The sequence below is a fragment of the Hemitrygon akajei genome, chromosome 7 (genome assembly GCF_048418815.1).
Source record: "Hemitrygon akajei chromosome 7, sHemAka1.3, whole genome shotgun sequence".
Taxonomy (NCBI): domain Eukaryota; kingdom Metazoa; phylum Chordata; class Chondrichthyes; order Myliobatiformes; family Dasyatidae; genus Hemitrygon; species Hemitrygon akajei.
Window position 1 is genome coordinate 116,935,413 of NC_133130.1, and position 21,552 is coordinate 116,956,964.

Consider the following 21,552-nt stretch of genomic DNA (forward strand, 5'->3'; position numbering starts at 1 on the left):
GTTATTGTACCCATTTCAGCCACTTTGTCTGGCAGCTCGTTCCACATAAGTGCCACGCTCTGTTTGGTGAGGAGATCCATCAATTTCCTACTTCATTCTCCCCTCACTTCAAACCCATGCCCTTGGGGTATAAAAGACTGAGCACATTCACTCTGTCTGTGCCCCTCGTAGAACCTGATTTAAAAGCTTGCTGCTCTTGACTGGAGAGCATTTTTTCAAAACAAGGAAACAGTGGTATTGAGACAGTTACCACCAGTGCAAAGAAGGCAGTGAATGTTGGGTTAGTGAGACAGGCAATGATATCTATTGAGGGCTACATGAGGGAGGTGGCTGGAAATCAAGGGGTGTTGTTGCTGAGGGGGACAATCTTAGGCTTCAGGGTGACATTGATACGGCTCAGGAGCGTAGTGGTTACAGTAACCATTTACAGATCCAGCCTGTAAGATTAAGGTTCAATTCTCATTGTTGTCTGTAAAGGGTTTGTATGTTCTCCCTGAGACCATGTAGGGTTCCTCCCACATTCCAAGGACGTACTGATTAGGATTTGTAAGTTGTGGGCTTGCTATATTAGTGCTGGAAGCATATTCTTGTTCCAATACTTACATGTTCTTAATTTTGGAAGAATGAGAATGGGGCTGGGGGGATCTCATTGAAACCTATCGAATGTTGAGAGGCCTTGACAGAGTGGATGTGGAGCGGATGTTTCCTATGGAGGGGGAGGACACAGCCTCAGGATAGAGGGACATCCATTTAAAATGGAGATGAAGAGGAATTTCTTTAGCCAGGGAGTGGTGTATCTGTGGAATTCATTGCCACAGGCTGCGTGGAAGCCAACTATATTAAGGCAAAGGTTGATAGATTCTTGATTGGTCAGGGCATGGGAGAAAGTAGGAGACTGGAATTGAAAGGGAAATGGATTAGTCATGATGAAATGGCTGAGCAAACTCAATGGGCCAAATGGCCTAATTCTGCTCCTACATTGTAAGTCACCATGAGGCATAAAAGGACTGAGGATGTTTGAATGGGGTTAGTATAGATAGGCAGGTAAATTGGGAAAACCCAGTTAGTACTGGATCCCAAGAGAGAGAATTTGCGGAATGCCTAGAAGTAGGCTTTTTAGAGCAGCTTGTGGGTAAGCCCACCGGGGGGAGCAACATTCCTGGATTGGTTGCTATGTAATGACCCAGATTTGATTAGGAAGCTTAAGGTAAAGCGGCCTTTAGCAGGCAGTGATCATTATATGATAGAATTCACCCTGCAGTTTGAAAAGGAGAAGCTAAAATCAGATGTATCAGTATTACAGTGGAGTAAAGGGAATTACAGAAGCATGAGAGAGGAGCTGGCCAAAGCCTGTTGGAAGAGTTGTCCCATGGTTAGGTTAGCATTGCTGTGGCAGCATGGCTCAAGGGGCTGGATGGGCCTATTCCAAATGCAGCTCTAAATAGAAATGAATAGATGGGCTGAATGGCCTGTTTCTGTGTCACATGACTCTTGCCACTCTAATTACTGTTACATGTGAAACAGTATTTGGAAGGTGGTAGGAGGTGTGCTTTGGTGCGTAGTACAACCCTGATTGTAGACTTTATTCATTGGCCAGTTAAGTGTCAGCACTGGAATTCTACATTGTGTCAGCTTGGACTAGGTGTAGATGCTGGACGATAGAATTAATTGTATTTAAGACATGTTTACTTTGTAGCATCTTCCTTTTTCAGGTGGTTGTTAGCAGCAGACACGGGATGCTGGAGGAACTCGGCAGGTCAAGTAGCATCTAGAGAGGAGAACAGACAGTTGACCTGTATCCCTTCGTCAGGACTGATAAAGGCTCTCGGCGTGAAATGTCAATTGTTTATTCATTTCCGTAGATGCTGCCTGACCTGCTGAGTTCCTTCAGCATTTTGTGTATGTTGCTCTAGATTTCCGACATCTGCAGAATCTCTTGTGTTGAGGTAAAGCCACTGATGCTTACTTTCAAATATTTCTTTTAGCTAACGGAGTTGCAGACGTCAGTCCATGCAGAGAGTCCGAGTTCCCGCGTCTTCCAGATCCCAAGTCCCTGTACCCAGCGTCTGCGAGGAGAAGGACTCCCAAAAGGGATGTGCCGCCTGAGAGACCAAACTCCGGGGATGCTGTACCCAGGCCACGGCCATCCCTGCCCCAAATCAGAACGGACCCCTGGCGGTTTGTGTCTCACTCGCTCATCCAGAAAGACTCCGCAGATGCCACAGTGCCTACATTGGACGCACTCCTCGCTGCCGAGCGATGCCCCCGTTTGCCTTTTGGTGCCTGCTCTCTACTTGACATGGACGTTGAAGGCCAGTGCCAGGATGGCACAGTTCCCCTGTGCAGGGGGGAGTCCCAGCCCAGCAGACCCAGTGATTTCAAACTGGAGAGAGAGTTCATGTTTTAGCACTCACTGCCTTGCAGATGGGACTACGCCTCGTTCCTTTACTTGCAAGAGCAATTTCATGAATGCGTTGAACCTTGTTTGGAAAGAAAAAAATGTGAACAGAATGTATATTTTGTTTTCTCTCGGCATTTTTCTGTTGTAGACCCTTGTGCTGCCCCCTAATCACAGCAGATTTTGGTTGCTAACTCATGGCTTGGCTCTCTCCATTAACACCCCACTTTCAGGTCCTGAACCTGAGCTGGATGTGATCTCGGGTAAGCTGATACACAAGTGCTTATCCCTGCTCTGGCTGTCGGATTTGAGTAAAGGAGGATCAATTCACTCAATGTGAGAGTGGAAGGACAGTTTTACACTAGCTGGTGGTATTTTGCACTTTGAATATCAGAGTTTAATCTGTAGTAATTTTGGGCAGCCTCCATATTTATGGTGAGGGTTTAGACTTGACCAGTTTGCATTGCACCATGACCACGAAGATATCTAGGGTACATCCACTTGCTGCCGTAAAGTTTAATTCTGTCTATTAGAGTCTAAGCTGTACGTAGAGGCAGTCTCCCTTTTAATTGTTCACAGGCTCTGGTTGTTGGCCGATCAAATTGCTCTTCAGCATCGGTGGGGGGGGGTTGGGTGGTCACATACAGGCCTGACCAGGTATGGGTGGCAAGTGTTCACAGAGCTGACAAGATGGGCTTTTATGACAATCTGGTAGTTTCTCAGTCAATATTACTAGCTGCGGTAGTTAAGTTTATTGAGTTACTTGAATTCATATTCCCTGCTGTTGTACTGGGTACCAGTCCAGAAACAACATCTCTGCTACCACACTGCAAGTGTCTCCTCAAATGCTCAGGAGTTTTAGTGCTATGCAAGTTCAGTAAAATGATCATTCATTATCCTTTATCAACTAAATGTGCTCCAGATTTGTGTGTAAAGGAGTGACATGCAGACACATAGTCCCGGAGTATCTCCCTGATCTTGGGCAGTTGTCTGTAGCACCAGATGCTGTGCCAATCTATTCACCCAGTGGTGGGCCTTGATAGAACTGAACTGGGAAATGTGCTGGCTCTCATATTGAAACTGCTGAGACCCTGAACAGAACTCCGGAAACCTGGGCAACGGGATGTATTTGGAACTTACCTGCCATTGAGGAAACAAGTATCTTTCCAGAAAAGGTTGAGAGGAAAAACTTGAGGGAACAAAGCGGATATTTCCTGTTGTTCTCTCACAGGGATACGCTGATCGTTATACAGAGCAAACTCTACCACATAGAAAAGGAATTAAGATCTCGCCACTTGAATGTGGTCTTGGTGTGCAATTATTTCTCAGTCTCCAACCTCTCCTAGTGATTTCAGAGGGCTATCTTTCAAATTTCTTATCTCTGGGATCAATAGCTTACTAGTTCTGGAAGATAAATTTCAGAAAGTTGTGCCCAAGAATGCCGTTAAGGATTTTATCTTTTAAAATTTATGCTGAATACTGTTCGAACACTGGAAGTAGTGGAACAACTGTTTTATGGAGCTTCCTTGATTTTCTTAGGGGTAAAAAAATCATTGCTTGGGCTTTCTGAAAAGCTTGTTGATTATGAGTTGTTTTCCACTTGCCTGCTGCCTTATTTATTAATGTATCTTTTCAGCTGTTCAGCTCGGTAAGCATTTTTTAAATTAAAACAAATCTGCTGCTAGTTCTCACCATTTGTGACAAGCCTTTGAGGAAAAGAGATCTGTGTGAAGTGTATTCATTATGCTGAAGATGTGACTTTTACAGATCTGTCGATGGTTTTAAACACTGATTTCTTTCTAGCTGTCACAGAGTTTGACTTTTTTAAAAATATGTTCTGACTTGTACTGCAGTGCCCTCAATGCATTCCAATACCCATTGGCCTTGCTACTTACTATAGATGCTTCCAGGGTGCAATTAACTACCACACCTCAATCAATTAAGGCTGCAAGCCTTCACATTTTGTGATATTCACATTAATGTGAAACACTTTGGATATCATAGCTGGCTAATTTATTAGTAAATATGACATTCCACAGGACATGAAAAGCCAGAATTAGTATTTGAAGTTTAGTATTATGGATTTCTGTACACTGATTTTTTTTTAAAGTACTAGATCTGTGAAATCAAAAAATTCTGGGGTATTGTACTTCAAAATGCATATATTACTCTGTTTTTTAAGTTGTGCTTGGGATTAGCATAGGGCTTTTACATCACAGCAGCACAGCCTGAGAGTCCATATGCAGTTAAGGCCACTGAGAGTTTACTAATCGGCCATCGTTTCCTTTTACTTTCTGATGTGATTCCATTATTCCTGCAGATGTCCTCAGTTGGTGCAGCCCGTCCATGTGGTTGAGTGATGTTTGGTGCTAGAGCTCCAGAGAGGGTATAGTCTTCAATAGCAGCTGGGTATAAGGGGCAAAGTTCCTCATGTTAAATGGGAAATGTTCGGGGGGAGAGGACCCTGTATCCCTGCTGATTTTGCCTCCTTTTTGTTATGCAGTCATTTGCAGCCAGAGTATTATTAAAGGGGTTCAGATATGTTTTAAAGGGTGTATTTTTCACAGTCAGAGAATGTCGTGTTGTTTTAATCTGTCTGGTAATTAAACTAATATAGAAACTGTTCCGCTTTAAGACCTATAATTCAACTGATTCATCTTGTCAGTGTTAACATGTATTTTAAGATCTAGCTACATTTTTTGTCACATAACTGGATGTTGGAATATCACCACCTTTTTACCTCTGTTCAAATACAAATAGTTTGTTTTGGAAGCTTAATTATTGTACATTCAGTGTGACTGATTCTTATCCTTGCTACTGAAATCATACGATATACTTGTGCATTGATTTTTTTTTGGTAAAATACGTAAGCTACTGTTCCACTTTATAAGTCATCTGTCAAAGGTCTTTTCACTGGAAGATGCTGCTTTATATATTTGTTTAGTTGTATTTTTACTGCAGTATGAGACTTTGAATAATATTTATGTAAAATCTTAGGTATTAAATAAGAACATGTTTTATATTTTGCCAAGCAGGCTTGGTCCATGTCAAGTCCCAGGAAAGGATAATGGTAGTTCTGTTGGGGAATCTTGATATCAGGGTACTTATGTTGCTCAGTTTTGTGTCCCTCTTCAATGTACAGTACCTATGGTTCAAAAATCCTTAATAAACATTAAAAAAGAAATCGTTATTTTGATTTCACAATCATGTCTTGTAAAAACAATAATTGCAGAAACCGGTTCCCTTTGAACATCTTAGTTTTAAAAACAACAGTTTTTGTAAATGAAGCTTGATCAGTGCCAGGATTTACATGAGGTAAAATGATCTCTTGCCTTCTAATGCATGCCTAAGCTTATAGACCCCTCAGGCGTATTCATTTAATTAGATCACAGCCAATCTGTGCTTCCAATAACTTGTTGACTAATAAAACTGATTAAAGGAGAAACTTAAGAGAAATTTGGAAGGTATGAGGATGGGAGGGGTATGGAGCCTATGGTCTGGGTGCAGAGACTAGGCAAATTAAAAGTTCAGCACAGGCTAGATGGTCCGACAGGCCTGTTTCTAAGCTGTAGTGACTAAAACTTCATCTGAAATACCTATGTATCAATGGTCAGTCAAATTTAACTTGATCCCCAATATATATGGGGAAATTGGTCCATCTTTCCAGTGCTTCTGGGTTGAAAATGACGTACCGATTTCTTGCTGCCCCTACCCTCCCAGAGCCTTGCTCTGATTTTAAGATGTAACACAGTGGGTGCAGTATTTAATGTTAATTGTCTAAATCTGTGAATAAGTAGTATAAAGTAAATAATGAATAACTCTGCGTGTCCATTTTAAATTACATCCCCCCCGCCCCCGGTAATTTTAATAGAAGTATTCTTTCTGTTTCAGAATAATAATTTTAGCTCAGTTTTGAAATGGGCTTCTGTCACTGCGTGAGAGAACATTGGGTGTGGGTATAAATGTTTAATCCTTGTTGTGTTAACTGCACATATACTTAGTGGCCGCTTTATTAGCTAGCGCCTGTACCTAATAAAGTGGCCACTTGAGAGTATGGTCAAGGTCTCCTGCTGCTGTAGCCCTTCCACTTCAACATTCAATGTGCTGTGCGTTCAGAACTGGTCTTCTACCCATAGAACTGCTACTCGTTGGATACTTGTGTTTCACACCACTCTCTGTAAACTCTGGAGACTGCTGTGTGTGAAATCCCTGGAGATCAGCAGTTTCTGAGATACTCAGACCACCCTGTCTGGCACCAGCACTCATTGCATGGTCAAAGATCATATTTCTCCCCCATCCTGATATTTAGTCTGAACGACACGTGAACCTCAAGGCCATGTCTACCTGCTTTTATGCAGAGAGTTGTTGCCACATCATTGACTGATTAGATATCTGCATTGATGAGCACTAAAGTGGCCACTGAGGGTTGGTAAGATACCCATGAACTTTATACCCCAGCAAGGGGTGGTGCCTAAGTGAGACTACTTTTACATTTAATACTTGAATAATTTTCTTTCTCCATCATCAGAGAATAGTACAGCACAAAAACAGGACCTTTGGAAACTAGTCCATACCAAGCCTAGTCCCATCAACCTGCACCATACCCCACCCATCCATGTACCTATCTAAATTTGAAATCAAACCCACTTGCACTGGCAGCCTGTTCCAATTAAAGGTCCATTGAATTTCTATCTATTCCCTCACCTCCCATCAAGGCTATTCTATCAATATCTTCATTACACGTGTTCAGTTAAAATATATTATCACAATAAGGAATCCTTATGTCGTCCGTACTCAGCTTTCAAGTTGGGTGATAAGTGACAAGTTTGTGGTTTAAGAAAAACAAAACCTTCCTCAATTCCCCACTCTGACCTTTCACTTCTTCTCACCTGCCTATTACTTACCCCTGGGTCCCCTCTTCCCACTTTCCTCTGCTATCAGATTCCTTCTTCTCCAGCCCTTGACCTTTCCCACTCACCTAGCTTCACCTATCATCTTCCAGCTATACCCCTTCCTCTCCCCCACCTTTTCACTCTGGCACCTTCCCCTTTCCTTCTCAACCTGAGATGTTGACTGTTCATTCATTTCCATAGATGCTGCCTGACCAGCTGAGTTCCTCTAGCATTTTGCGTGTTTGTGTGTGGCTCTGGTTTTCCAGCATCTGCTGAATCTCTTGTGCTTTATGACATTATCCTATTGACAGCAGGAGTAGAAGATGTTACTCTAACTGTAAACACTTTAAATCTTGGACCTGGTATTGACTTGTAGGTGCTGGATAGAGGAAAGCAGGTTCAAGCATATTTTCGCCTTCCAAGTTAGAGACTCTATCTGAGACAATCATGGCAAGCTGAAATAGTTTGTTTTATTCTGCACTCTCAATAAAAATGATAGCGGGAAAGCCATCACCACAGTGGACTATTCACTCCTGCATCCATGCCAACACATAAAAGGGTTTTAATGTAATCCAGTTTAACATCCTCCATCCTTGAATCTTGTAGGTTACAGAAGCTCAGATATTAAATGCATTGTGGGTACAGCATCCAGCATACCATAGAGAAAGGAGTTATAAATGCTGTCCTCCTAACTATTGACTGCATCTGGTTATTGACCTCTGATAGGGAAAGGATTCATTCTGGCTGGGATATTTACAATTTTGACATTTCAATTAAACCTCCCCCTGGACTCCTTTGTTGCAGTGAGAATAACCACAGTTAGACCACTCACTTCCTCTCCCTTACCTAAAATTCTTCAGCCCTGACAGTATCTTCGTAAATCTGATCTTAAAAATCTGTCCAGCTGTAACATAACTGCTAGGGACTGCTTCTATCCCAATGAGACATTAAGTTTGATTGTATCTATTTTGAACAGTACACAGATTTTGTAAACATTCTTGTCACTTGAGATATTTCTTTAAAACTAGCTTATTACCAGAAGCCTGGCAATGTTTCATACTCTGCAAAGTGTGCCTCATAACTACAGCAATGTCCACAGTTCAAAAGAACTTCATCCTAAAAATAATGTGCAAGTCACCACATAGATTCATCTCCACTTTTTCTCGGCTCCTTTCTTTAAACAGCTGGCTCCTTAAGATGTCCACTCATAATCAGCAATTGTTTTATTACAACTGGAAGCTTGATTGGATAGTGTCATGGTTAGCACGATGCTATTATAGCTTGGGACATCAAAGTTCAGAGTTCAATTCCGTCGCCATCTGTTAAAAGCTTATATGTTCTTACCGTGAGCTTATGGGTTTTCTCCGGGTGCTCCGGTTTCCTCCCACAGTCCAAAGACGTACCAGTTAGAAGGTTAATAAATAATAAATAAATAAATTTGAAAACCTGGTCTATTATGCAATGGTATCTGGGTAACTCCCTCCTCAGAGTGCATTAGTGTAATGTAGTTTTATAGTTATTGTTTTGAAATTAGCACAGTGTGGCTAGATGGTCTAATCCCTTTCAAGCTGCATTGATAACAAGCAGCATCTATTATTAATAGTGATATGAAACCTATTCAAGCAACTTGAATCAAATCTGATTCATGCATATAGAACTTGGTCCCTAATTTATCCAACCTTTCATTAAGCCAATCCACTAAGTGTAAAGCTATGACCCATGGAGGGAGACGGCATCTTTTCTACAGGGCTAGTGCTGTGCATAACTAAAATTTGGACCTGGTAGCTTACCCCCTGTTAAATCATTGTTTTTTTTTAGATCAGAGATGAGGAGGAATTTCTTTAGCCAGAGAGTGGTGAATCCGTGGAATCCATTGCCACAGATATCTAGGAAGGGCAAGTCAGTGAGTATATTTAAAGCAGAGGTTGATCGGTTCTTGATTTGTAAGGGCATCAAAGATTACAAGAAGACAGGAGAATGGGGTTGAGAAGAATAATAAATTAGCCATGATTGGAGCAGACTTGATCAGCCGAGTGGCCTAATTCTGTTCCTGTGTCTTATTTATAATTCTCTTCTGAACAATAAGCAGCCTCAAGTACCCTTTTGATTTCTCCTTTCTATCCAGAAATGTGTGACTATAGGGAAAACCTTGCATCTTTCCATAACAAAACGGAAAGTATTCAGATAGGCTCTTTAATTTCTCATCCCTGCTACCTTTTAAAGAAAATAAAAGGAACGGACAGGCCATTCAGCTCATGATATGCTGATCTTGATGGCAATTGATATGAAATGTCCTGCTGTGTATCATCCATTTTCCTCCAGTATTGGTGTGTCTTTCTAAAAGTCTCCTAAACTTCAGGGCGGTACTGTATTGTAGAGCAACACTATTGGTCACATGGTGTAATTGGGTGGCACAGGCTCGTTTGACCAGAAGAGCTGAAACAAATTCCTCCAGTATGCCTGCTTCCAGAACTTACCCCTATTCCAGGCACCTACCACTCAGTTTTAAAAAAACTTCCCACTCACTTCACCTTTAAACTTCCTCCTGTAACCTTAAGAGCATATACTCTGGTGTGACATTTCTACCCCAGGCAAAAGGTTCTGATTTTCTACCCTATGCATGCCTCTCATAATATTAAATTTCATACAATGACTAAGCATTATTATGGCTAATATGAGGGGTATAACTTTAGGGTATTTGTAGGAAAGTATAGGAGAGGATGTAAAAGGCAGATTTTTTTTGACACAGAGTGGTAGGTGCATGGAGCGTGCTGCCAGGGCTGGTGGTAGAGGCAGATACGTCAGGGACATTTAAGAGACTCTTAGAGAAGCAGATGAATGATGGAAAAATGGAGGGCTATGTGGGTTTGGTTGATCTTAGAGTAGGTTAAAAGCCCGGCACAATGCTGTGGGCCGAAGGGACTGTACGGTGCTGTACTGTTCAAATAAAGAATGCCCTGTCGGTATGAATTACTCATTTGCTAATTGCTAACGTCAGTTTTCCTTCTGCTTCCTCATCTGTTATGCTGAGTAAACAAACATTTTTTACAGAATGAAAGTATTATGCCAGTTTTCATTTCCACAGGAACTGTCAAACTGCTCCAGGTGTTTGTCCTTCCTGGTGTAGGACTGTTATGTGGAAGTCTGATGTGTAAATCACCTTATTTCTGTGCCTTAAGGTCTATTTTAACAGTGGGTCAGAGCAAAGAGCCAGCAGATGTTGGAATGGATTGAAACCTTCCACATAAAGTCTTGATGACCACAATCCTAATAAAATAGACCAAGCTTTAGAATATACTCTTTTTTGACGTTGTATTTGCCACCATGTTACGTGCATGTTCTAACCAAGTTAAAACTTCACATTCCAAAAATGTAAGATGCTGAAAAAGCAAAAACAACCTGCAAAGTATTTTGGTTGAACAACCTGTGACGTCTGGGTTACAAATCACTCCTCATTATAAAACCTTGGTGTGGTCAAGATACCTGCACATGTTTTGCCTGAAAATAAGAAGCTGTTTAAATTATGAGAGGAATATTGTGTCTCAATTGGATCCTGTAAACTGACATGGAGTGGATGTAATTGGGCGGTGTGCTCTGATTGTCAGTTTCACTTGTGCTGTGGGTCAGAGGTGGCTACATTCCAGCTCGAATCACACGTGCTACCTGGAAGTGAATGAACACGGTACAAATTGACAACACAATGTTGGTACTACTGAATATTACTCCTGTAGTTATAATTTTTTTAAATTTTGTATTTGACACTCAGTACTGTCAAAAGAAAAGTAATCACTGGATCACTTTCTATTTGTATGTGATAATTTTGCTAGCTGGCTCTTTTGATCAACATCAGATGTATATCAGTTTTAATAAAACCCCAATTTTTCAGTAAACTTTTGTTTGCTGTGCTTCTCTGTTGGAATGTGGGAAATTTAACCGAGCCACTACATGGGATGCTCCCACAAGCAGCAATGTCATGGGTAGATAATTGAGTTTAATGATAGGAATGACTGTTATCCCAGGATTGAATGCAGATGAGTGGAATTTTTAATTGATTCATGACAAGTGGAACAGACAAAAGGACAGTATGTTAAAACCTTACCGTTAAATGTGGCTTGGTTGCTTTAATTTGTTCATGATGGATGTTGGCCAATCAGAACAGCTGTGTAGGCCCTTCAGCCCACAATGTTGTGCCGACCTAACCTTCACCAAGATCAATCTCCCCCTTCCTTCTCACATAGTCCTCCATTTCTTCTATCACCTATTTGCCTACCTACATGCCCCTAATGTACCTGCTCCTCCACCACCCCAGGCAGAGACTTCTGTGCACACACCACTCTGCTAAAAAGAAATAACATCTCCTGCCATCGCACCTCCTTCCAATTACGTCCTCGTGTTAGCCGTTGCTGCTCTGGGGGAAATGCCTATGGCTATCCACTGTCTATGTTTTTATTGTCTTGTACTCTTATCAAAGTCACAGCTCATCTTCAGAGTTGAAAGTAAAATTTATTATCGGAGTACATACACATCACCACATACAACCTCGAGATTCTATTTTCTGCAGGCATACTTAGCAAATTTATAGAACAGTAACTATAAACAGGATGAATGGAAATGCAGATATAAATAAATAGCAATAAATAACAAGCATGAAATAACAAGATAAAAGTGTCCTTAAAATGAGAACACCAGAGGTAGAATGAGTGTAGTTATCCCCTTTTGTTCAAGGGGCTGATGGTTGAGGGGTAGTAACTATACTTGAATGTGGTGGTGTGAATCCTGAGGCTCCTCTACCTTCTACCTGCTGGCAATAGTGAGAAAAGAGCATGGCCAGGGTGGTGAGGATCTTTGATGATGGAACATTTTATATGGTTAGAACGTACTCAGCTGAACCCACTACCTTTTGTATGATTTTCCACTCAAAGGCATTGGTATTTCCATACCAGGCCATAATGCAGCCAGTCAGCACACTTTCCACCACACATCGCTAGAAGTTTGACGAAGTTTTTGATGATGCTGAATCTCCACAGACTCCTGAGGAAGTGGAGGTGCTGTTATATGATGGGCCCAGGGCAGGTCCTCTGAGATGGTGATACCCAGTTGTTTTAAGTTACTGACCCTCTCCACCTCTGATGATGACTAGCTCATGGACCTCTGGTTTCCCCCTCGCAGTCTACAACCAGTTCACTGGTCTCGTTGACACTGAGCGAGAGGTTGCTGTTATAACACCATTCAGCCAGGTTTTCAATCTCCCTCCTGATTCATCACCCCCTTTGATAAAGCCCCCAATAGTGGTGTCATCAGCAAATGTGTATATGGTGTTGGAGCTAAACTTAACCACACAGTCATAGGTGTATAGTGAGTAGAGAAAGGGGCTAAGTACACATCACTGTGGCGCTCCTGTGCTGATGGAGCTTTTGGCAATTCAAACTGACTGGGGTCTACAAGTGAGGAAATCCAGGATCCAATTGCACGGGGGTGGGGGGGGGGGGCGGGCATGGTAAATCTTCCTTCCCTCTAAAGAGGAAAGCACTAGATCACTCCAACTTTCCTCAGAAGATAGGCCTTCTAATTCAGAGAGCATCCTGGTGAATCCCCTCTGCAGCCTGTCCAAACTTTCCATGTGCTATCTGCCCTGCTGAGTCGCTGCAGATTTTGTACATTGCTCCTATAACAAGGTGACCAGACCCAAACACAAAACTTCGTGCGTGATCTGCAACACCTTGCTGTTGCAGCTCGTCAGGAATGGGATGATAAACGAGCACTAAGTTAACAGGGAAGTATTTGTAATAGTTTAATTCTGGCTGGAGCATCAGCTGTGCAGCATGGTAGCACAATGCCATTACACTGCCAGCAATTACCAGTTGGGGTACAATTCCTTCCGCTGTCTGTGGGCGTTCGTGCTCACCTCATGACCATGGAGGCTTCCTCCCACATTCCAAACTACTACAGGCTAGGGTTACTGAGTTGTGGGTGTCAGAAGCACAGCTACACTTACAGGCTGCCCGTAGAACATCCTTGGGCTGTTGGCCGTTGATGCAAATGACAGTCGCTGCATATTTTGATGTTACAAATAAAGCTAATCTTTAATTAGGTGGAGTATACAAGTTAAAACATTTAAGGATGGATCATGAAGAGTTATAGTCACATAGAAAAATCATCCAGTCATAGAAAACTACAGCACAAAAAACAGGTCATTTGGCCCATCTAATTCATGCTAAACCATTTAAACTGACTAGTCCCATCGACCTACACCCGAACCATAGTCCTCCATACCCCCTACTGTCGTTATGTACCTACCGAAACTTCTCAAACGTTGAAATTGCAATACACCACTAGCGCTGGCTCTCACCACCCTGAGAAGAAAATTTCCCCCATGTTCTGCTTAAACATTTCACTTTTCACCTTAAACTATGATCTCTAGTTTTAGTCTCACCCAACCTCAGTGGAAAAACCCTGCTTGCATTTACCCTGTCTGTACTTTATAAATTTTGTATACCTCTACCAAATCTCCTCTCAATCTTTGATGTTCTAGGGAATAAAGTTCTAACCGATTCAGTCTTCCCCTGCAACTCAGATCCTCCAGGCCCAGCAACATCCTTGTAAATTTTCTCCGTACTCTTTCAACCTTATTTACATCTTTCCTTTAGACAGGCAACCCAAACTGCACACAATACTCCAAATTAGGCCTCAATGTCTTATGCAACTTCAACATAATGTCACATCTACTGTATTCAGCACTTTGATTTATGATGGCCAATGTGCCAAAAGCTTTCTATGTGACTATCTACCTGTGATGCCACTTTCAGTGAATCGTTGACCTGCATTCTCAGATCCCTTTGATCTACTCGGCTCAAATGCCCTACCACTGCCCTGCTTGGTCCCCCCAAAGTGCAACACAAAGCACATGTCTGCATTAAGTTCTACCTGCCATTTTTCCAGCTAGTCCAGATCTCACTGCAAGCTTTGATAGTCTTCCTCACTGTCCACTACTCCCAGCGTCATCTGCAAATTTGCCACATTATCATCCAGATTGTTGATATAGATGAAGAACAGACCCAGCACTGATCTCTACAGCACACCACTAGTCACAAACCTCCAGAGAGGCAACCATATACTCTCTGCTCCTCCCACAAAACCAATGTCTAATCCAAATTACTATCTCATCTTGAATGCTAAGTGACTAAACCTTCTTGACTAGCCTCCCAGGTGGGACCTTGTCAAATACCTTGCTGAAGTCCATGTAGACAACATCCACTGCCTTGCCTTCATTAACCTTCCTGGTAATTACCTCAAAAATCTATAAGATTAGTTAGACACAACCCACCATGCACGAAGTGATGCCAACTGTCCCTCATCAATCCCTGTCTATCCAAATAATTACATATCCAGCATCTTAGAATACATTCCATTAACTTTCCCACCACTGATGTGACGCATGGCCTCTGCTGTTGTAGCCCATCCATAAAGGTCTGGCATGTTGTGTGTCCAGAGATGCTCTTCTGAACACCACTGTTGTAATGTGTGGTCATTTGAATTACTGTTGCCTTCCTGTCAGCTTAAACCCTTCAAGCCATTCTCCTTAAATTATTTCTACCCACAGAACTTTGCTCACTGGATGTTTGTTTCTCACACCATTCTCTGTAAACTCTTGAGACTGAGAAAAATCCCAGGAGATCAGCAGTTGGGTACTCAAACCACCCTGTCTGGCTCCAACAATCACTTTGCTGTCAAAGTCACTGAGATCACATTCTGATGTTTCGTCTGAACATCCGAGCCTCTGCCCATGTCCAAATGCATTGAGTTGTTGCCACATGATTGGCTGACAGATATTAAGGCATACAGATGTACCTAATAAAGTGGCCGCTAAGTACATAGTGAAACGTGCCCTTACTACAACATCTGCAACACCCAATGTTTTCCCAAGACACCATTTGGAAGTAAATAGTCTATGTCTTAATCTCTAGAATGTTCATAAACAGGAGCTTTAATGAACTTTGTCGATTGTTAAAAATTGGAATTCACATTTGATAGTTCTTCGAAAGAGCAGAGGGAATGCCAATAAACACAAAACATTGGTGGCAGGATCACGAGCAGCTTATACAATCAGGCCAAAGTAATGAATGTACTCATGTGCAAATAAGAACTTTAAATTAGAATTAGTTATTAACAACAAGGAAGGACAGTTAGGTCCTGCAGTGCACCAGTTCACTCTTTCTCCGGACTCAAGTCTCGTGGGTAGAACATACAAGTTAGTAAATGTGGACATTAGGTTTGCAGTGATACCAAACTGTGCCCATCTGTTTAATTTACTTATGCCGAATCTCCTTTTCCCCGGATCAGTACACCACCTCTACAGGGCAATTTTAGTGATTCATTAAAACAAAATTAGCTTAATAAAAACCAGTGTCCACCATAACCATTCCCAGTAGTTAAATTTTCACCTGCTAAACCTAATTCCTACAGTGTCAAGGCAATATCAAATCAAGTTTTCTGTTCCAGATGTTACTCCAAATCATATCCGATCCTCACTAGCTTGTACCAAACATCTCCTGAGACACGTAGTAAAAGTAGAGGAAGCCATCAGAATCCCTGAATTCCTGGTCCAGTTCTCCAAGGGTGGCAGACATATTGGTAAGGGTTCTCCTCTTCACCACCAGGTAGAAAGTTTGACTGGGTTTCAGAGCTAACCGGCTCCTGTGGGGAGGACAAAACCCAGCCGATAAGAACAGCGCAAGCAAATCCAGTGGGCCACTGTTTAAGAACTCAGACCAGGACTCATCATTACTCAAGTAACATTAAGTTTAAGTCATTGGCTGCAGTCTACCATCAGGGCAGGACTTGTGTTCATGACAAAGCAGAAGGCAGGGAAAAAAAATATCATGGAACTACCAATCCTACAAATCACTGTTTCCAAAAACTCCCTTCTGAAAAGCACTATTAGAAACTTCACATCATCTTAAAAAGTTCCTTCTGCCAGGCAATTAATTTGACCAACCATTCTAGTTACCAACCTGCACCCCCCCCCCCCAAATAACAGCACTATAAATACTTAAAACCACTTCCCCCCCATGTGCTGTTTACAAATATGCACATGTATTAAGGCACATTTTATTCCATATTCACATCAACTTTATACAATTCATTATCTGTTGAATGTTGCTTTTCAGTTGCATGTCATTTCCCTGATCAAATTCTTAATACTGGATGTGTAAATGTGTTTGGCAAATAAAGTTGATTTTTGGTTTTGTGGCAATTGTACAGTGCAAAGACAAAATTACTGCAATTTACAAAAATAATGCAATGATAGTGTTCGGGCAGAAATCAGAGGACTGATACAGAGCCATTAGCTAGCATTCTATTCAGTGAAAGTACACTTCAATTCAATTTGCTTCTCAGCCCTGCCTCGCCACATCATTCAATTTCCCTCCCTGACATCAACCCCTTTTCTTCCACCAATTCAGCTTTCTGCTCCAGTTCAATTCAGTAGAAAACTTTTTACACTTTCACCATAAGAGCTGTGGAGAACAGCACAGAAACAGGCCCTTTGGCCCATCTAATCTGTGCTAAACTGCTATTCTGCCTAGTTCCATTGACCATCAATAATCCCACTATCCAGGATGCGTCCCCTTCCAACTCCCTGATGGTAGTAATGAGAGGAGCCCAAAGATCCACACAGTATGTTAGGAGTTTCTTCCCCTCCTCCACCACATTTCTGAAAGGTTCGAAAGACCTAGTTCATCTTACATTACTTATTTCATACTGCAACTTAAATTTTATGTGTTGTGCTATACTGCTACAAAACAAATTTCACATGTCAGTGATATAAAACCCTATTCAGAAGTGCAACTATGGCTTCACAAATCATCACACTTGTGAACTGTAGTAATCATAAAGGCTTAGATTTAGACTCAAAACATCCAGCATCTGCAGATTTTCTCTTGCTTGTGATAAAACTAATCCCAAAACCTTCATCAGCAACTCAAGCTTGCAGAGTAGAGAAAGTTGAAGGATGAGAGGGGATCTGATTGAGACATATAAGATTATTAAAGGATTGGACACGCTGGAGGCAGGAAGCATGTTCCCGCTGATGGGCGAGTCCAGATCTAGAGGCCACAGTTTAAGAATAAGGGGTAGGCCATTTAGAACTGAGATGCGGAAAAACTTTTTCACCCAGAGAGTGGTGGATATGTGGAATGCTCTGCCCCAGAAGGCAGTGGAGGCCAAGTCTCTGGATGCATTCAAGAGAGAGTTAGATAGAGCTCTTATAGATAGCGGGGTCAAGGGATATGGGGAGAGGGCAGGAACGGGGTACTGATTGTGTATGATCAGCCATGATCACAGTGAATGGTGGTGCTGGCTAGAAGGGCCGAATGGCCTACTCCTGTCTATAAAGTTGGTTTAATTGGGTATATCTCACCTGCAACTTTTTGCCTTTAAACAGTTTCCCTGTATTTAATTAGATGGGAGCATTGAGAGATCAGTGTTCCAGCACTTGCAGAATGTGAACAGCCCATTATAGATGGGGACAAACCCAAAGGCAATAATATAACCAGTCCAGACAAGAGGAAAGAACATTCACCAGAATCACTACAGCAGTCTAAGTAAACTCACCAGGGGGAATAGTTGTCTCAAAATTATACAAACACTCCCCAGCATACTGCTGTGCTAAAGGTACTTTAACAAGAGCTAAAGTAGGTGCAAAAAAAAAGCTTCAGCAGCAGGTTACACAACAAAATGCCAATCCCAGCCATTTTCAATGCGTCTAAAGCACCCGCAGCCAGGTTGACTGTCACCATAGCAACACCACGTGCCGGAGGAACATCAACACATCAGGTAATTGCCACAAGAGCAGGATTAGGCCATTCTGCCCATCATCTGCTCCACCATTTGATTATGGTGGATTATTTTCCCTCAACCCCATTCTCCCCATCACCTTTGGCACCCCTTGTAATCATGAACCTGTCACTTACTAACACCCATTACCCCTACTGGGGCATAAACCCCCAACAGTAGATGAGGATGTCCTAGTCAACTTGCTCCTGGGGCTGGCGAAATCCGCCATCCGAGGGTCTTGGAAACGGGTGGCAGGAGGATCTCCCTGGGCAGACTGCCTGGCAATGTTTAGAGGGTATGTTCGTGCTCGGGTAAATACTGAAAAAGAACACGCGCAGTCCACGGCGACGTTAGAGGAGTTTCGAGACCGTTGGGCTCCGCGGGGTGTAAATGCCATCGTGGATAGAGATGGCAACATTTTGGTGTAATGTCTATTGTCTATTTGTAGTTTAGTAATTGTGTTTGCCACTGTTTTGTATATATTGTATAGCACCGATATTTGTAATAAAGGATTTTGTAATATTAAAAAAACAGTAGCTCAGAGTCCTTTGTCTTGAGCCAGTCTTTCACATTTATCTCCAGGGGTAGCCCATCTTCTTGGTTAATCATTCCTTTCCCAAGGATGAGGTCTCTGCTATTTCTCTAGCTCTGGGTTTTAATGTGATGTGTTCACTAGCCACAGGCCCAACCCTGCTGTCACAGCCAGGCTTATGACAGTCCACCTGTTTTAAATATACCCATGACTTGGCCTCCATAGCCATCTGTGGCAATGAATTCTATAGATTCACCATCCTCTGGTTAAAGAAATTCATCCTCTCGTTTAAAGGGATATCCTTCAATTCTGAGAACGTGCCCCTGATCCTAGACTCTCCCACTATTGTAAGCATCCTCTCCACATTTACTTTAAACCTTTCAATATTTGATACATTTCAAGGAGATTCCTTCCCCCCCCCCCCCCAATTCTTCCAGACTCCAGCAAATACAGGCCTTCTTTGTGGTGGCGTGTTGGGGAGGAAGCATTAAGAAGAGGGACGCCTCACGTCTTAATAAGCTGGTAAGGAAGGCGGGCTCTGTCGTGGGCAAAGTACTGGAGAGTATAACATCGGTAGCTGAGTAGGCTACGGTCAATCATGGAAAACCCTGAACATCCTCTACATAGCACCATCCAGAGACAGAGAAGCAGTTTCAGCGACAGGTTACTATCGATGCAATGCTCCTCAGACAGGATGAAGAGATCAATACTCCCCAATGCCATTCGGCTTTACAATTCAACCGCCAGGAGTAAGATATGTTAAAGTGCCGGGGTTAGGACTCAATGTATTTAAGTAAACTACTTAAGAACTTTTTAAAAGCTATTTATTAATGCTTTTTGAGAGGGTGACTTTAGATGCATATCATATTTTTACTGAGTTAAGTATTGTATGTAATTAGTTTTGCTACAATAAGTGTATGGGACATTGGAAAAAATGTTGAATTTCCCCATGGGGATGAATAAAGTATCTATCTATCTATCTATCATCGACCCTTTCATCCCTAGGATCATTCTTGTGAATCTCCTCTGGACCCTCTCCGGACTGTGTAGACATCCCCCCCAGCAGACCAGTCTGCCAAAAGGTCAGAATAAACAGAAGCTTACTGCATTGAAGAGAGAATTTCTCTACAAGAAGATGTCATTTGGAAAGACTCCATCCCAGCTATGTCCAATGGGTCTAAAATCACCCCCAGCCAGGATGAATGTCACCATAGCAACACACAAGACCCTGGAGGAACCCAGCTCGTCAGGCAAATGTTTTCTGTCCAATTCCTCTCCGCAGATGCTGACTGTCGTTGCACATTCAACAGGTTATGTGTCTACCTGGAGGAACTCGGCAGGCCAGGCAGCATCTATAGAGAGGAATAAAAAGTCTTGTTCTAGACTCCAGCACCTGCAGCCTGTTGTGTCTCTGGTGTACAGCCATGATAAGGACATCAAAAACAAATTCCCCACCGGAAAGACCCTTCCCCTTTATCTGGGGGATGAAGAGCCGGATTGTTTGAAGCAGAACACGGAGACAAGCTTCGTACCTGATGAAAGAAACGAAATAGCCCATTAGTTCGTCGTGGGGAGCCAAATATTTAATCCTGTCCAAGTTACCCAAGTACTTCTCGTCGGGATAGCGCTCTACAATAACCTGCGGAGGAAAAGACGAGAGATCACGGGCAATCTTGAGCCAAAGTGGTGGAGATGCTGGGGTGGGTCATCAGTGCAGGAACCACCTTACCGGAATCCTCTGAGGGTATTTGGAGCGCATAAATGCCGATTCTTCTTTCCTCGCAGCTGTGAGGGAGAAAGGGACACAAGACAGCTCAAAATCACATTTGAAGTACAAGCAGAGGTAGTCGAGGGTTGTTAGTTGGGGATAAGCTCACCAAAACTTTGCTGGTTCTTGAACTGTTGGTTTCCGTGAACGCGGTATGCCATTGCCAAAACTCCAGCTTTTCTAACCTACTCGCCGTTGTCTCCTTTTTAAATGGAGTTATGGGCATGCGGATAAACCCGGACTGGAGTTCATAGTATTCTTGGAATGGGGGGGGGGGCGGGGGCGGGGGAAGAGCCGCTTACGGATTCTTAGCAATGTTTGTAAATGATTTTTCTCTGAACGGCTTCGAGTGATAGACACGTGCCTAATCGCTTACGATCTGTTCATAATTTGCAATTAGCAGAACATCTTTGTTCGCTGATAGTTTAGATTGTCGATCAAAAAAATTCCACTCTGATATGAGTACGACCGGGGATTCAGCCGATCCGAGAATTTCATTGGTTGCGCTGCTGAGTGATTGCAAATGTCTGCAATTTACCTTTAACACTCCCATTTACAAACAATACAAGTTGAGGTTAAAGATTTCCAAAGTCTAATGGCGGCCCATGCGATGCAATAGTTTGGCTGCAGGGTAAACCATTATTGAATTATGCCCTCAGTGAGAAAATGGACTGGTTTAATTCAATCACAAACAAGAGGAAATCTGCAGATGCTGGAAATCCGAGCAACACTCACAAAATGCTGGAGGAACTCAGCAGGCCAGGCAGCATCGCCCCCAAAAAGACTGTACTTTTTTCCTAGATGCTGCCTGGCCTGCTGAGTTCCTCTAGCACTCTGTGGAATGGCTGTGTGGTGTCCCCAACAAAACTCGGCAGTCAACGGCTGCGAGATCAAGAAGTGGATCGTGGAAGTCATACCAGTCCTCCCCACACCCCCTCTTTCCTCCTTCACCCCCTCTCTCTCTACCCCTCTCTCCCACCCCCCTCTCTCCCCCCACCACTCTCTCCCCCCACCCTCATATGTCCTCTTCACCCCCCCCCCCCATATTACACACACACAGCAAGGTAATGTTCAAGATAGATAGATAGATAGATACTTTATTCATCCCCATGGGGAAATTCAACTTTTC

General features: G+C 42.6%; 2 protein-coding genes across 3 annotated transcripts in view; one reads left to right on the forward strand and one right to left on the reverse strand.

The window, feature by feature from the left end:
• The window catches only part of LOC140730861 (mitogen-activated protein kinase kinase kinase 21-like), a 146,345-nt gene extending 135,165 nt beyond the window's left edge, over positions 1–11,180 (forward strand). For both annotated transcript variants that reach the window (XM_073051830.1, XM_073051831.1), the window contains one exon: positions 1,986–11,180. In XM_073051830.1, the coding sequence (XP_072907931.1) occupies positions 1,986–2,407 (422 nt within the window). In that variant the 3' untranslated portion in view covers positions 2,408–11,180. The remainder of the gene's footprint in view (positions 1–1,985) is intronic.
• A 3,935-nt stretch (positions 11,181–15,115) lies between these two features.
• On the reverse strand, positions 15,116–20,633 carry LOC140730048 (microtubule-associated protein 1 light chain 3 gamma-like). The gene is made up of 4 exons (XM_073050194.1): positions 20,533–20,633; positions 20,385–20,440; positions 20,188–20,294; positions 15,116–15,984 (listed from the first exon to the last, which is right to left on the reverse strand). The coding sequence occupies exons 1-4, from the start codon at positions 20,582–20,584 to the stop codon at positions 15,819–15,821; spliced, it is 381 nt and encodes a 126-aa protein (XP_072906295.1). The 5' UTR covers positions 20,585–20,633; the 3' UTR covers positions 15,116–15,818.
• Positions 20,634–21,552: the final 919 nt, after the last annotated feature.